This window comes from Panthera uncia (genome assembly GCF_023721935.1).
Source record: "Panthera uncia isolate 11264 chromosome B3 unlocalized genomic scaffold, Puncia_PCG_1.0 HiC_scaffold_1, whole genome shotgun sequence".
Taxonomy (NCBI): Eukaryota; Metazoa; Chordata; class Mammalia; order Carnivora; family Felidae; genus Panthera; species Panthera uncia.
The window spans coordinates 86,809,313-86,825,185 of NW_026057582.1; the positions used below are offsets into that span (position 1 = coordinate 86,809,313).

Below are 15,873 nucleotides of genomic sequence, written 5' to 3' on the forward strand. Positions count from 1 at the left end.
TGGCATGGACCCATCCACACCGGATTCTCCCACCTTTGAGGACTGTGAAGACATTCTGGAAACATCTGTGCTTCAGAGGTAGACTATAGGAAACCATCCACACCGGATTCTCCCACCTTTGAGGACTGTGAAGACGTTCTGGAAACATCTGTGCTTCAGAGGTAGACTATAGGAAACCAAGCAGCTCCCCACAGCTCTGGTCACCACTTGCCCGGGTTCAGGGCATTGTATGATCTCCTGGTCTATCCTGCAGGTACACCCACATGTCCCCACTGACAGGCCGGGGTTGGAAACCTGGTTTGCCCCAGTTAACAGGCCATGGGAGGGACCAAGTCTCCAGTGGGTTGGGGAAAGTCAGACCTTATCTGCCCTGCTCACCTGGAGCCTGGTACACAGTAGGCACTGGGTACCACCAAGCTGAGTTGGAGAGGCCTGGCTGCAGGCGGCCATACTCAAAAGATATTCAGGGAATTCATACTTGGGAAACTTGCCTCAGCTAAGGCTGGTGGGGCCTCTCTATGCCCAGTGGGTCCAGACAGGCCTGGCAAGTACCTGTGTGTTCCAGGGCAGGTGTGACAGAAGCTGGGTCTAGATTGGGAGCCCAGGAAATGGGGATAATACCTTCCCCCACCCACCCCTCTCCGTCTGGTTGCTGCTCTGCAATGAATTTCCTTTGTCTTCCTGAATTCAAATTTTTGTGAACCAAACTGACCTCAAGTGATCAGATCACTGGGCTTTGGCTGCTCTTTTAAAGATACCCTCAGGGTGCCTGGCTAGCTCAGTTGGTAGAGCTTGCAACTCTTGATCTTGGGGTTGTAACTTTGAGCTCCACATTGGGTGTAGAGATTACTTAAAAATAAAATCTTAAAAAAAAAAAAAAAAAAAAGTATCCTCCAGCAGGGGCCAGAGTCATTGCCCTGTAATCTCAATGTCAGGAGGGACCCTGGGGCACATGAGTCACAGGGAGCATTCTTTGGCTCCATCCCCAAGATCTCTGACAAGGGGTAGGTCAGCCTCTGTGAATGGAAAGCTGCAGAAGGCGGGCACTCACTGCCTCCCAAGGCAGACCATTTCATTTTCTGTCAGGGCACTGCTATTCATTCATTGCCACACATTTCTTGAGCAGCTATAACTGCCAGCCAGTGGGTCCTGGAGGACTTCTTAGCCTCAGGGCAACAGTAAGGAAAGAGCTCACTATAAAAATTCAAACAGTTCAACTCTGTAAATATTTCTTATACAGACAGTATGTTGGATCTTGTTGTGGGGGAGGACGGTGAGTAGTTTTAATATGGGGTGTAGAAGGAGCAGAGATCAGGGGCATGTCATCCAGTTGTGGGGGTGAGAGGGAACTAACTTCAGGGTGACAGAATTGCCCAGGCTGATTAGGGGAAGGGCAGGTTAGGCAGAGCTACCAGCATGGGAGAGAGACCCTGGAGAGACGCAAACAAGGAAGGCTAACAGATGGAAGGCTTGGCATTCTTGGAGGAGCAGGAGAGGTTCTGTTTGGTGGGGATGGGGTACAGGTTAAATTCTGGAAGTAGGGGGCTGTGAGGAGGGTTTGGAGAAGGCAGCAGTGGCTAAGTTCTGAGGCCCCTTGTAGCTGTGCCGGGGAATTTAGTTATTTGAGGATGGTGGGAGCTTTCCTACTAGATGGTAGGCCTTAAGCCTGGGGTGATACAATCAATCTGCCATGAAGGTCTTCCTGGGGTTGAGCTGACATCTGCCTCCCTGTGACTTGCTCTGCCAGGGCCTGTTCCGCCTTTTGGGCCCATTCTTTGTAAGCCTAACCCCTCTTCCTACTGGAATCCTGTTGTGAGTCAGCCTCCCAGGGTCACTGTCTCTTCCCAGGATCCCTACAGACATCTAGGTCCCTGAGGCTGGGGTTGAGAGAGAGAGAGAGAGAGAGAGAGAGAGAGAGAGGAGGAGGCCAGATCTTCAGCTGGTGCCAGAAAAGACTTTCTTGGCCAGGGTTTCTCCAAGTGTGGTCTGAGGATTTCTTGTATTTGAATCACTAGGGAGAGTTTTTTTGTTTTGTTTTGTTTAAAGGTTTTATTTTTAAGTAATCTCTACATCCAATGTGGGCTTCAAACCCACAACCCTGAGATACAGTTGCAAGCTCTGACTTAGCCAGCCAGGTCCCCCTGTTTTGGTTTTTAATATAGATTCCTAGGCAACCCTTGACCTACTCAATTATATTCTTTGGGGCCAGGGCCTAGTATCTGCATTTTAAGGAGTGCCCTAGGTGATTATTCAGCACAAGAATGCTTGAGATCTAGAGTCATTTGTCAATTAAGTGTCACTCCTTCCCACTCCAGACTCTAAAATAGCTCCCTTCTCCCAGATCTTGCCTGGGCTGTCCTGGGTGGAGCCTCACCTGGAAAAGTGTTCTTAAGGGGAGGGGAAGGGCACACACATTCATCACATTGCAACTCATCGCTCTCTATACCTGGCTCCATCTTGCTGTGTAGATAATCTCAGTTGTCTTGAAGGTTGCAAAAAAAAAAAACAAAAAACAAAAAACTGCAACGCAGGGCACTTCCTCGAAGTTCCAGATGTAGGAAGTGCCAAGGGGTTTGGCTGCTTTTTTTGGGAGCTGGTTTTAGTGGCCTCAGTGTCTGGTTGCTCACTTAGCCAACGGTCCACAAAGTCCTCCAGGGCTCTGTGCTGAGTTCTGTGCTAGGCACATAGGATACGGGAATCACACCGGGGCCTTGCTGTGGAGGAGCAGACAATCCAGGCACTAGAAGCGGACACTTTCCGGCCTGGAGACGGGGGTGAGGTGATTTTATCTGAGCTGTCCAAGAGGGAGAAATGGTACGTTGCTATGGAAACACAGGGACCAGAGCTTGAGAGGGGGGGTCAAAGAACATTTTACAGAGGTGGGTGATTTTGAGCTAGGTCTTCAAGGAGAAGTGGGAGTTTTCTGGATAAACAAGATAGGCATGCGAGAGGGGGTCATGCCTGAGAGTTAAAACATATGAGGTCAAGACCACACTGGGGGGAAGGAATCAGACTTTCGATGCTTTAATAGGTCATGCGAAGGAGTATGGATAATAGGCAGTCTTTTACTCATTTGGTCAGAGGGTCTACAGGCATGAGTGTGGGTGTGTGAGCACATGTGATTTAGGATTTAGAAACTGTTTCGAGAAATAGTGGCAGGGAGACCAGAACAGGTTTTGCAGTAGTTGAGGCAAGAGAAGTCTGGGCTCTATCTACTGCTTAGCTTAGCTAAGCAGGCTCAGCTAGGGTGGGGGGTCAGGGAATAGAAAAGGTCCTGGACTGGGGTCCTAACTCAGCCGTCAACTCTCCGTGTAATCTCTAGCACGTCCCTGGCCTAACTGGGCTCTAGCTGCCTCATCTGTACATGTTTATTGACGTCCTTCTCTGTAGCAGCCTCTGTGATAGCTCGTGGGGATAGAACAATGAGTGAGACAAACACAGTTCCTTCTCTCACAGAACTCAAAGTTTATGATAAGCAGTTACAGAACATAGTGTAATGATGGAGAAGTACTGGGAGCTATGGGATCTTTCAGAAAGGTCACTGAACCTGTCCTCTCCCACTGTTTGCGTATCTCTTAGAGTAATGATGGACAACTATATTTTGAGAGCATCTGTTGAATCTGTCCCTTTTAGGGGGGGAACAAGACATTCCCTGAAAGGAATGGATATTCAGTGATTGCACCCAGGGTCAGGAAATGTGGATTTGTCACTCAGCCCTTGGGTAGAGTGAGAAGGAGCATCTCTTTATGCTTTTCTCTCTTAGACCTCAACTCTGAGAGACCTAGTTAGAGCAGAGTGTGTCCCAGTCGTCTCTACCACAGTGAGGCAGGATCCTGGCAGGGCAGGAAGTCAGGGGCCAAGGTTGGGCAAGATGGAAGCTCTGTGGTAGGTAGTACTACGTTTTATCTTCCTGAGTAATTCCTTTTGGCCCCCTCACCTTTTCTCAAGTTTATTTTGCTTTCTTTCTTCTAACAAAAAAAAATATATATATATTTTAAATATTTATTTTTGAGAGAGAGAGACAGAGTGCGAGTGGGGGAGGGGCAGAGAGAGAGAGGGAGACACAGAATCTGAAGCAGCCTCCAGGCTCTGAGCTGTCAGCACAGAGCCCGACACGGGGCTCGAACTCACAAACCAGAAGATCATGACCTAAGCTGAAGTCGGATGCTTAACTGACTTAGCCATCCAGGAGTCCCTTCCTTCCTTCCTTCTCTTTCTTTTTATTTATTTATTTATTAAAAATTTTTTTTTAACATTTATTTATTTTTGAGACAGAGAGAGAGACAGAGCATGAACAGGGGAGGGTCAGAGAGAGAGGGAGACACAGAATCTGAAACAGGCTCCAGGCTCTGAGCAGTCAGCACAGAGCCCGATGCGGGGCTCGAACCCATGGACAGTGAGATTGTGACCTGAGCCGAAGTTGGACGCTTAACCGACTGAGCCACCCAGGCGCCCCATCTTTCTTTTTAAAGATGTATTTGTTTATTTAAGTAAATCTCTACACCCAACATTGGGCTCGAACTCACGACCCTGAGGTCAAGAGTCACACACTCTTCCTACTGAGCCAGTCAGGTGCCCCTCCTTTTAGGTCTTTTTTAATATATTAGTTTCCTAGGGGTTGTCATAACAAAGCACCACTAACTAGGTGGCTTAAAACAATAGAAACTTCTCTCATAATTCAAGAGGCCAGAAGTCTGAAATCAAGTTGTTCGCAGAGTTGGTTCCTTCTGGAAGCTCTGAGGGAGAATCTATTCTAGTCCTTTCTCCTAATTTCTTCATGGTTGCTGGCAATCTTTGGTGTTCCTTAACTTGTAGAAACATCATTCCAGTCTCTGTCTCTATCATTACATGGAATTCTTCCCCGTGTTTCCTCTGTGTCTCTGTGTCCAAATTTCTCTTATAAAGATACCAGGCATTGAATTTAGGTCCCACCCTAATCCAGTATGACGATATCTGCAAAGACCCTATTTCCAAATAAGATCACATTCACAGTGCCAGAGGTTAGGACAGCATATCTTTTTTGGTGACCCAGTCCAATCTACTACACTGAATTTCATGTAAAGTTTTGTCAATCATTCTGGTCTCAGTTGTGTTATGGCAAGTTAAGCAAAAATGTCCACTTTGGGCCCCAGCAGTGCAAGGGAGATCAGTGTCCTTTGATGCCAGCTTGGTGGATGCAGCCATGAAGTGTGGGAGTCCCAAAGGAAAGGTGATTTTGAAGTAGCTTCTTGACATAGTGAAGAGCAGGCATTTTAAGGCCAACTCCCTCAATCCTCAGGAGATTCTCCTTTTCCTGCTGTTCTTGGACAATCTCCATTTTACTTGGGATGCTGAGAGATTATGTGGATTTATTTACAACTACACTTCCAAACTGGAAAGGGTTAACAAAATGAACAAAGAGTAACCAGCTAAATGAGAATGGAAATTCTCAATGAGCTTTTAGCATATTAAAAGCTCTGAAGATTCCTTCTGTATATGAATTCCTTTAACTGTATAATCCGACGTTTCCTAAATGCAGTTGTTAAGAAGATTTTTTTTTTTTTTTTATGAAGATCTTTTTTTAAAAATATTTATTTATTTTTGAGAGAGAGACACACACAGTGAGAGTGGGGGAGGGGCTTAGACAGGGAGACATGGAATCCAAAGCAGACTCCAGGTTCCCAGCCTCAGAGCCTGACACGAGGCTCTAACTCATGAGATCATGACTTGAGCTGAAGTTGGACGCTCAACCAACTGAGCCACCCAGGCACCCTGATCATGAAGCTCTTTTATTTAGGACAATACTGTATTAGTTATCTGTTCCTGTGTAACATATTATTCCAAAACTTTGTGGCTTAACAAATAAAAAGTTATCTTTCACAGTTTCCAAGGGTCAGAGATTTGGGAGTGGCTTGCCTGAGCAGTCTTGGCTTCGAGTTTTTCCTGAGGCTGCAGTCATCTGAAGGCTTTGTTGGAACTAGTGGAAGGTCTCTGTTCCACATTTCATGGGCCTCTCCACTGGGCTGCTTGAGTGTTCTCATGACATGGCAGCTGGCTTTCCCCAGCATCAGCAACTCAAGAAGCCAAGGTGGAAACTTTATAACCTAGCTTTGGAAGTCTCACACTGTCATCTCCATCATACTCTATTGGTTACACAAACCAGCCTTGATTTACCGTGGGAAGAGCAGGAGGTGAGGGTCATATGGGCCATCTGGGAGGCTGGTACCACAAATATGAATATTCATTTATTCATTCATTCAGCAAATATTTACTGGTGCCTGCTATATGCCAGACACTGCTCTAGACACCAAAAAATACAACCTCAAACACAACAGACACATCCCTATCCTCATGGAGCTCACATTCTAGTGACACCTCACTCAACATCTGCTTGAGAAATTTGGGAAATATTGCTTCACAGGGACACAGAAGAGTGAGAAGTGTGAATACAGAATAGTTAATGCCAAGGTAGGGGGAAACTCATAACACCATGGAAACTGGGGCTCCTGACCTCGGTTTGACATTCTGGAAAAGGCAAAATGATAGGGACAGAAAACAGATCAGTGGTTGCCAGGGGAAATAATTGGAGAACAAGGAGTGGTTGACTATAAAGGGGCAGCACACAGGAATTTTTAGCGTGATGGAACCGTTCTGTATGGTATGGTGGTCAATATATGACTATGCCATTGTCAAAATCCATAGGACTCTACAAAGACCAAACTTAATTGTATACAAATAAAAAAACCCATATGTAACATATGAATTTAACTGTATTACAAATATATATGAAAAAGGTAGTGCGGGTGGGGGTGGGGGTGGGGGGAAAGCTAAAATAAGTAAATTTGGAAAACAATGTTTTGACTGGATGCTTTAAGGCTATAGACAAAAGGAACCATAGGTTAAAAAAAAAAGAAACAATAGATCAATATTATAGTTGGTAAATTTGTTACAGTTTAACAATTCTGAAACTATTTAACATATATATTAGTTTTGAACAAAAAAGTAAATGGTACATAAGTTAGATGAATTGTAGCTATGGGATAGAAGTTTCTTATTGACAGAGAAAGTGGGGAGAAAAGCTAAACAGAATAAACACTGTAGTGCTGGATTTGAATTGGGGGTACCAGTATGAACTCATGCTTGTTTTCTATACATATTTACATGGTATTATAGAATATATGTAATAGATCTATATATGTAGATATCATTCTATATATAGAGCTATAAGCTACAGATATCTGTATAATATACATATGTATGTATGTGTATAGACATACAAAAAATACAGAGATAAATATAAAGTGTGTATATGTGAGCTAATACACATACATGTATTTGCTAGTTTTGCCTGCTAAGAATCCGAAAGAAGGGGGTACCACATTAACAATGAGCACACCTAACAACCAGATGTTAGGTTTCTAAATACCATTCTTCAATAAAAGGAACCAGGGTTCCTTGGAAAAATGACAAATTCTAGGGTTGGGGAAGGCATAACGCAAGACAATCCTGGAGCAAATTGCATTTCTAGAAAATTAGGGCAAAAAAAAAAAAAAAAAAAAGGAGGGGATATCAAAAGGATGCAGGAGCCAAATCAAAAATGTCCCAATGGCCAGGGTGCCTGGGTGACTCAGTCAGTTAAGTGTCTGACTTCAGGTCATGATCTCGCAGTTCATGAGTTCGAGCCCTTTGTTGGGCTCTGTGCTAACAGGTCAGAGCCCGGAGCCTGGTTCACGTTCTGTGCCTTCCAATCCCTCTCTGCCCCTCCCCCACTCATGCTCTGTCTCTCATTCTCAAAAATGAATAAATGTTAAAAAAATGTTTAAAAAAACCATTAAAAAATGTCCTAATGGCCAAAGTTGAAACAATTTGAGCAAATTAATAAATAAGAATATTAGATTATAACACAAGGAATAAAATAGGAGCACCTGGGTGGCTCAGACAGTTAAGCATCCAACTCCTGATTTTGGCTCAGGTCATGATCTCACAGTTGTGAGACTGAGCCCAGCATCAAGCTCTATGCTGAGCATGAAGCCCGCTTGAAATTTTCTCTCTCTTCCTCTCTCTCTCAAAAACAGAACAAAACAAAACAAAAAACACAACAACAACACACACACACACACACACACACACACACAAACCTCTGTAATGGTTGAATAAGTAACTCACTGGAGGAGAAGGGACAAGTTTCCTTTAAAGAGAATTTGAATTAATAAATGCATAAGGAGGGGCGCCTGACTGGCTCAGTGGGTAGAGCATGCAACTCCTGATCATGGGGTTGTAAGTTCAAGCCCCATGTTGGGTGGAGAGTTTACTAGGGGCACCTGGTGGCTCAGTCGGTTGGGCGTCTGACTCTTGATTTCGGCTCAGGTCATGATCTTGCAGTTCATGGGATCGGGTTCTGTGCTGATGGCCAGAGTCTGCTTGGGATCCCTCTTTCTGCCACTCCTGCACCCATGCTCTCTCTCTCTCAAAATAAAGAAACATTTAAAATAAATAAATAAAATCTTTAAAAAAGTAAATGTAGATGGACTGAGTTGCAATAGAAAATCACCATTAGGGGCACCTGGGTGGCTCAGTCGGTTGGGCATCTCTGACTTCAGCTCGGGTCACGATCTCACGCTCCGTGAGTTCGAGCCCCGTGTCGGGCTCTGTGTTGACAGCTCGGAGCCTGGAGCCTGCTTCAGATTCTGTGTCTCCCTCTCTCTCTGCCCCTCCCCTGCTCATGCTCTGTCTCTCTCTGTCTCAAAAATAAATAAAAAAAACATTAAAAAAAAATTAAAAAAAAAAGAAAATCACCATTAGACCATCACAGTAATAATTGCTACAGGCAAGATCCATTGATGAATGCTAAAATCAACAGGTAAAACTTCAAGGAAGGACAAGATATTTGCAGGCCTCAAAGTATCTGTTCCAAAATGTACTAATTACTGTGAGAGTTTTAAAATACAGTCCTGGGGCGCCTGGGTGACTCAGTCGGTTAAGCTTCCAACTTCGGCTCAGGTCACAATCTCACAGTTTGTGAGTTCTAGCCCAGTGTCGGGTTCTGCGTTGACAGCTCAGAGCCTACTTTGGATTCTGTGTCTCCCATTCTCTCTCTGCCCCTCCCCCACTTGTGCTCCCATGCACGTTCTCTCTCTCTCTCAAAAATCGGTAAATAAACATTAAGAAAAATACAGTCCCAAATTCTTTGATACCCCTTGCTCTAGGAAATAGAGCTGACTTAATTCCTCTGAGCTGAGAGGAATTAACAAAATGGTTATTTATTTATTTTGAGAGAATGAGAGGGCGGGAATGGGGAAGGGACAGAGAGAGAGGGAGAGAGAGAGAATCCCAAGTAGGCTCCGCACTGTCAGTGTAGAGCTAGACATGGGGCTTGATCCCATGAACTGTGAGATCATGACTTGAGCCAAAATCAAGAGTCAGACGCTTAACCGGCTAAGCCACTCAGGGGCCCCAGCTTGTATTCCGGACTTAGCAAGTTGTTCTAACAAATAGAGTATGGAAAGGGAAAAATAGCCACTTAACAGTAGAGAGACCAAGCAAACACCACTGTAACCGAGCAATCAAGGTTAACATCATGGGCAGTAATTTATGTTGATATCTGAGGCCCCTGATATGACACATTGAGAAGCACACATTACCTTTGTGATATTCTTTCCCAAGGCCCATAACCTCAGTCTAACCTAAACTGTACAGCATTGTACGAAAGACTTAATCACAAGTCTTGAAAGGGGTTGAGATTTCAGGTTTCGTTTTGAGGAAAAACACATGCATATTTACATATTGGTGCCAGCAAGGGCAGGGAGGGGCAGTGCGTTTTAAAGTTTTGTGATTCTGTAACTTGTGGAGATGCAGCCCACGTACGTGCAATGCTTAGACCCTGAATCCATTCAAATGTGTCACAGGCATTCCACTGTCCACTGGACAGTAATCCTTGTTTTTTCCCTTGCCTCCACCTCTGAAGTTGCTGTTTGCGTCCTGGTCCGGGCTGGAGAATCTGAAGAAGAGACCTCCTTTCTTCCCAGTGGGACCTGGCTGAGCTTCAAGTCCTTTCCGGCTGTGCCCTGGGTGGGTATCTGCCTCCTCTTCCAGACTGCCCCAGAGGTGAACGGTGTCCAGATTGCCGCGCAGGATTTCTGGGAAGGCGACTGACACCAGGGGGCAGCAGTAACAAAGTGGAAGGTGGGGTGGGCAGGAGGGAGGAGGAAAAAGCTTAGAAAAACAGGGCCCCTGTTCCTTTGTGAACTTCACATCTGATTCTCTTGTACATTTATTTATTTTTTATTTTTTTAATGTTTATTTATTTTTGAGAGAGAGAGAGAGAGACAGAGTGTGAGCAGGGGAGGGGCAGAGAAAGAGGGAGACACAGAATCGGAAGCAGGCTCTAGGCTCCAAGCTGTCAGCACATAGCCGGATGCCGGGCTCAAACCCGTGGACTGCGAGATCATGACCTGAGCTGAAGTGAGACACTAACCAACTGAGCCACCCAGGTGCCCCTCTTGTGCATTTTCTCAGACCACCGTTCACCAATTGGCTCCCACTTCTCAGAATCGTCAGTCATTTGGCCCTTAGTAATCATAGATTTGCCTTGTTAACTGTATTTTTAGGGTGCTTTCCCTGTTTCCCCTGCCAGATTGTAAGGTCCTGAAGAGCAGATTCCGTGTTTGTATTTATAACTCTTCGTGCCTCCTTGTCCAGTGAATAATAAGAGCTGCAATTTTGTGATGCTTATTAGGGAAGTGCTTTATGTGTTTTAACTCCAAGTTTGCTGCAATCCCAAACCAAGGCTCAGAGATGTTCACTGAGGAGAGCAGCGACAGAAATAGATAACAGGGGTGCTCACTCTGTTCTGAGCACCTCGTCAAGCAGGCCCTTCACATAGCTCATCTCATTTAATCTTCTCCCAACAGTCCTGGCAAGTTGTTCCTATTATTATCCCTATTTCATAGATGAGGAAACTGAGGCACAGAAGGCTTATGTAATGTCTACAGTCACAGCCTCCCAGGGACAACGTGGGGATTGTCCTGGGGGGGGGGGGGACCCACCTCTAGGTCCAGTGACCTTTCCCACCATACTACAGCCAATTCCCTACCACATGGGTGAAATCAGATAAAAAATAAACATCCAGGTGGGGTGCCTGGGTGACTCAATTGATTAAGTGTCTGACTCTTGATCTCAGCTCAGGTCTTGATATCAGGGTTGTGAGAGTTCAGTCCCTGTGTTGGTCTTCCTGCTGGTCATGAAGCCTACTTAAAAAAAAAAAAAAAAAAAAAAAAAAAGCTGGGGTTTGGGGGAAATGGGGGGCTCAGTCAGTTAAGCCCAGGTCATGATCTTGCAGTTCGTGAGTCGAGCCCTGTGTCAGGCTCTGAACTGTCAGCACAGAGCGGGGAGCCTGCCTTGGATTCTGTGTCTTCCTCTCTCTCTGCCCCTCCCTAGCTCATGCTCGCACTCTCTTTCTCTCTGTCAAAATAAACAAACTTAAAAAAAAAAAAAGTAAATATCCAGGGCTCCCTTTGAATGAGGCAGCCAGACAGTCCAGAGATTGAACTTCAGACTTTTAATCAAAGGCCTTGAGATTCATGCTCCCTTTTGGATGTCATTCACTTCTTCTTCTTCTTCTTCCTCCTCTTCTTTTTCTTCTTCTCCTCCTCCTCCTCCTCCTTTTTTAATATTTATTTATTTTTGAGAGAGACAGAGAGACAGAGTGTGAGCGGGGCAGGGGCAGAGAGAGAGGGAGACACAGAATCCAAGGCAGGATCCAGGCTCCAAGCTGTCAGCACAGAGCCCAACACGGAGCTCGAACTCACGAATGGTGAGATCATGACCCGAGCTGAAGTCGGACGCTTAACCGACCGAGCCACCTAGGCGCCCTGGATATTGGTCACTTTGTAAGTAGTAAAATGCAGGAGTTGGGCTGGTCCAAACAGTGCCTGAAACCTCTTCTGATTCTAACACTCCAGGAGTTTATGCTGCAAATGGCAGTGTGCGGCGGGGAGCCTGCAGAAGGAGACCACTCAGGGTTGTTGAATAAATGACAGGACTTCCTTGCCCCTCTGAAGGGGTGGGGAGGGGAAGGGGTATACAGGCTGGGTGTATGTAGAGATGAGGCACAGAACTTGTTCTGAGCCCCCCAATGAGCCCTTTCCCCTCCGTTCTTTAAGTCCTTTTAGGATGTTGCTCGGCCTCAGAGAGAGGTCTTCTTCATTCTTTGTCCCCCTGGTGGCAAAGGGCAGAGGAAGAAAGCTGCCGATGCCTTTGCCTGCGTGGGTATCTGACCAGCCCCACACCCTGGCTGTGGTGACAAAGCCATGGTACTTAGATTCAACCAGGTGTTGGCATGCTTTATGACCTCTAGCATAAAAGGTTTTTCTAAGGCAAAGAAAGTTAAGTTTCTATTCCATTTTGGATTATTTTTGTATTATTTTCACCATCCTGAAAATCCCAGCACCTCCTAACTTAGCACCCCATTGGCAGCTGACCATAACCTTGCCTAGTTTTGGGGTCTCCCAGTTTTGGGTGGCCCTGGCTCCACTCTGTTTCCTGCCTCCGTCAAGACTCCCCATGGTTTCTTTGACGTTGTGGTTGGTCAGGGACCTTCTCTGGCTCTCCCAAGATATAACACACTATCACCAAAATTCTTGTTGGTTTAACTGTTCCTTAGCCACCCAAAATTCCATCCTAAGTACGCAGTTTACACTACTAATCCATCATCTAGCAAACATTGTTTTTACAAGGAATATAGAACTGAGGGAGAAATGTTGGTCTCCATAGGGATTTAAAAGGCATATGTGAGGGCGTCTGGGTGGCTCAATCAGTTAAGCGTCCAACTCTTGATTTTAGCTCAGGTCATGATCTCATAGTTTGTGAGATAAGAGCCCTGAGTTGGGCCCCACGATGACTGCGTGGAGCCTGCTTAGGATTCTGTGTCTCCCTCCCTCTCTGTCCCTCCCCCCGCTTGAGCTCTCTCTCTCTTAAAATGAATAAATAAACATTAAAAAAAAAAAACTAAAGACAGAGGCTACCAAGATATTTTTCATTTATTTTTAATTTTTGATACAAAACATAGAAAACTCAAACTAAACTACACATTTTAAAAAGCTGACAACCACAAACACTCCAAAACCCAGAAAAATAGCACGGTATTAAATAAATCATGAACTGCTTAATGTACAGTCTGTATGACTTATAGCTTTGTGTGGCCATCCCAGGTGAGGTAAAAGGAAAATTTTTGAAAGCCCTTTCGGCACAGGGATGGCAAACAATAACTCAATTCGGTGTGGAAGTTGCCGCAAGCCACATAAATCTATCACAATTAATGTATCTCCAACCCACCTTCCCTTTTGCTAGACCCCAAAACTGCCCTTAGGCAGTCACCTGCCACAACGTCATCAATGTCACCTGCCACAAGCGGAAGGGTGACAGAGGAAGTCTGAAGGAAAAGACACAGTAGTCTCACACACTGAGGTTAAAATATCTTTTGCACATTTCACAGAAACCTAAGACCCGTCTGAATACACGACAGGGGTCTGTGCTCTGGAGCGCCCCCTCCAGCCTCAGCTCCCTTAGACACACAGCACATGTGCCTCTGGTGGGTGCTGGCTGGTGCGCAGGGGCAATCAGCAACTGGATGGTTCACCCCAGCCCTCCCTCTCTTGCACTAGGCTTTATAAAGTTCCCTTTTATATGTCTTGGACCTAGTTCCATATTAGGACAATTCTATCCCCTACTTGTTTTGAATGATAGCATTCCACTGCATGAATGAACATCCACATTTAGATGATTTCTAATGTGCCATGACAAATAATGCTGCAAAGAATACTCATGCTCCTATTTTTTTATGCGCATGTGAGAATATATTTGTAAAACAGATTCTTAGAGTGTGATTGCTGGGCTCCAGAGCATATCCAATCACAATTTAATGGACACTGCTAATTGCTGTCCTTGGAGGTTGTGAGGATATGCCAGCAGGGTCCAAGCATGGCCAACACTGTGTGTTAGCAAACATTGCTAATTCTTGCCACTCTGTAGGTGAAAAATCTTGCTATAGTTTTAATTTGCATTTCTCTTACTAAGAATGAAAGGGAGGGGCGCCTGGGTGGCTCAGTCAGTTGAGCAGCAGACTTCAGCTCCGTCATGATCTCCCAGTCTGTGAGTTTGAGCCCCACATTGGGCTCTCTGCTGTCAGCACAGAGCCTGCTTAGGATCCTCTACCCCTTCTATGCCCATCCCTGCTTACATGCTCTCTCTCTCTCTCTCTAAATAAAACATTAAAAAAAAAATGAAAGGGAGCATCTTTTCATGTATTTGAGAACCATTTATATTTCTTCTTTTGTGAATTGTTTATATCTTTGTCCATTTTTCGGTTGAGTCCATCTTTTTCTTATCGGTTTAAAAGAGCTGTTTGAATATGAAGGAAATCAGCGGTGTCTGGGTGGCTCAGTTGGTTAAGCAACTTCAGCTCAGGTCATGATCTCATGGTTCGTAAGTTTGAGCCCCACGTGGGGCTCTGCTGACAGCTCGGAACCAGGAACCTGCTTAGATTCTGTGTCTCTATCTCTCTCTGCCTCTCCCCCACTCGTGTGTGTGTGTGTGTGTGTGTGTGTGTGTGTGTTCTCTCTCTCTCTCTCTCTAAAAATAAATAAAATGTTTTTAAAAATTAAAAAAAAATAACTATGAAGGAAATCAGTTCTTGGTTTGAGATGATTGGCAAATCATTTTTCTCAGGTTTTCATTTGTCTATTGACTCTGCTTATGGGGTTTACATTCCAATGGAAAAAAATTCTGTATTTATGCAACAGAATATATATATATATATATACACACACATAATATATACATTATGTATACATAATATATATGTATGTGATATATATATATGTGACTGAATATATATATGATATAAATATATATATGTGACTGAATGTATTAAACAAGTTTTTTTTTAATGTTTATTTATTTTTGAGAGAGAGAGAAACAGACTGTGAGCAGGGGAGGGGCAGAGAGAGAGGGAGACACCAATTCTTTTTTTTTTTTTTTTTTTTTATTTTTTTTTTTTTCAACGTTTATTTTTTTTTTGGGATCTCGGAAGACAGAGCATGAACGGGGGAGGGACAGAGAGAGAGGGAGACACAGAATCGGAAACAGGCTCCAGGCTCCGAGCCATCAGCCCAGAGCCCGATGCGGGGCTCGAACTCACGGACCGTGAGATCGTGACCTGGCTGAAGTCGGACGCTTAACCGACTGCGCCACCCAGGCGCCCCGAGAGACACCAATTCTGAAGCAGGCTCCAGGCTCTAAACTGTCAGCACAGAGCCCAATATGGGACTCCAACTCACAAAGCATGAGATCATGACCTGAGCCAAAGTTGGATGCTTAACCAACTGAGCCACCCAGATGCCCCTAAACAAGTTTTTAATGACTTCTGATCTGGTGTCATTCTTAGAAAGGCCTGCTTCTTCCAAATACAATATTTAAAAAATTCTCCCATGGTTGTGATATTTTCATGATTTCATTTTTAATATTTAAATATTTGATTTTTCAGGAATTTATTTTGCTGTATGAGGTGAGGTGTGGATATTTTATTTTATCTCAGAAGGCTACCCCATTGTTCCAAGACGTTTATTGAAAAATACATCCTAGGGGTGCCTGGGTAGCTCAGCTGGTTAAGCGTTTGACTCTAGATTTCAGCTCAAGTCATGATCTTGTGGTCGTGGAATCGAACCCCCCGTTGGGCTCTGAGTTGACAGTGTGAGCACTGCTTGGGATTGATTCTCTCTCTCCATCTCCCTGTCCCTCTCCTGCTTGTGCAAAGGAGCTCTCTCTCCTTCAAAATAAATAAATAAACATTAAAAAAAAGAGAGAAACATACATCTTATCTTCACTGAAAAGCTATCT

General features: G+C 44.7%; 1 protein-coding gene across 1 annotated transcript in view; it reads left to right on the forward strand.

Moving 5' to 3' along the window:
* Positions 1–1,245: 1,245 nt before the first annotated feature.
* Positions 1,246–15,873, forward strand: part of DUOX1 (dual oxidase 1) — a 35,939-nt gene continuing 21,311 nt past the window's right edge. The window contains exon 1 of the mRNA XM_049614131.1: positions 1,246–1,273. Within this exon, the coding sequence (XP_049470088.1) occupies positions 1,246–1,273 (28 nt within the window). The remainder of the gene's footprint in view (positions 1,274–15,873) is intronic.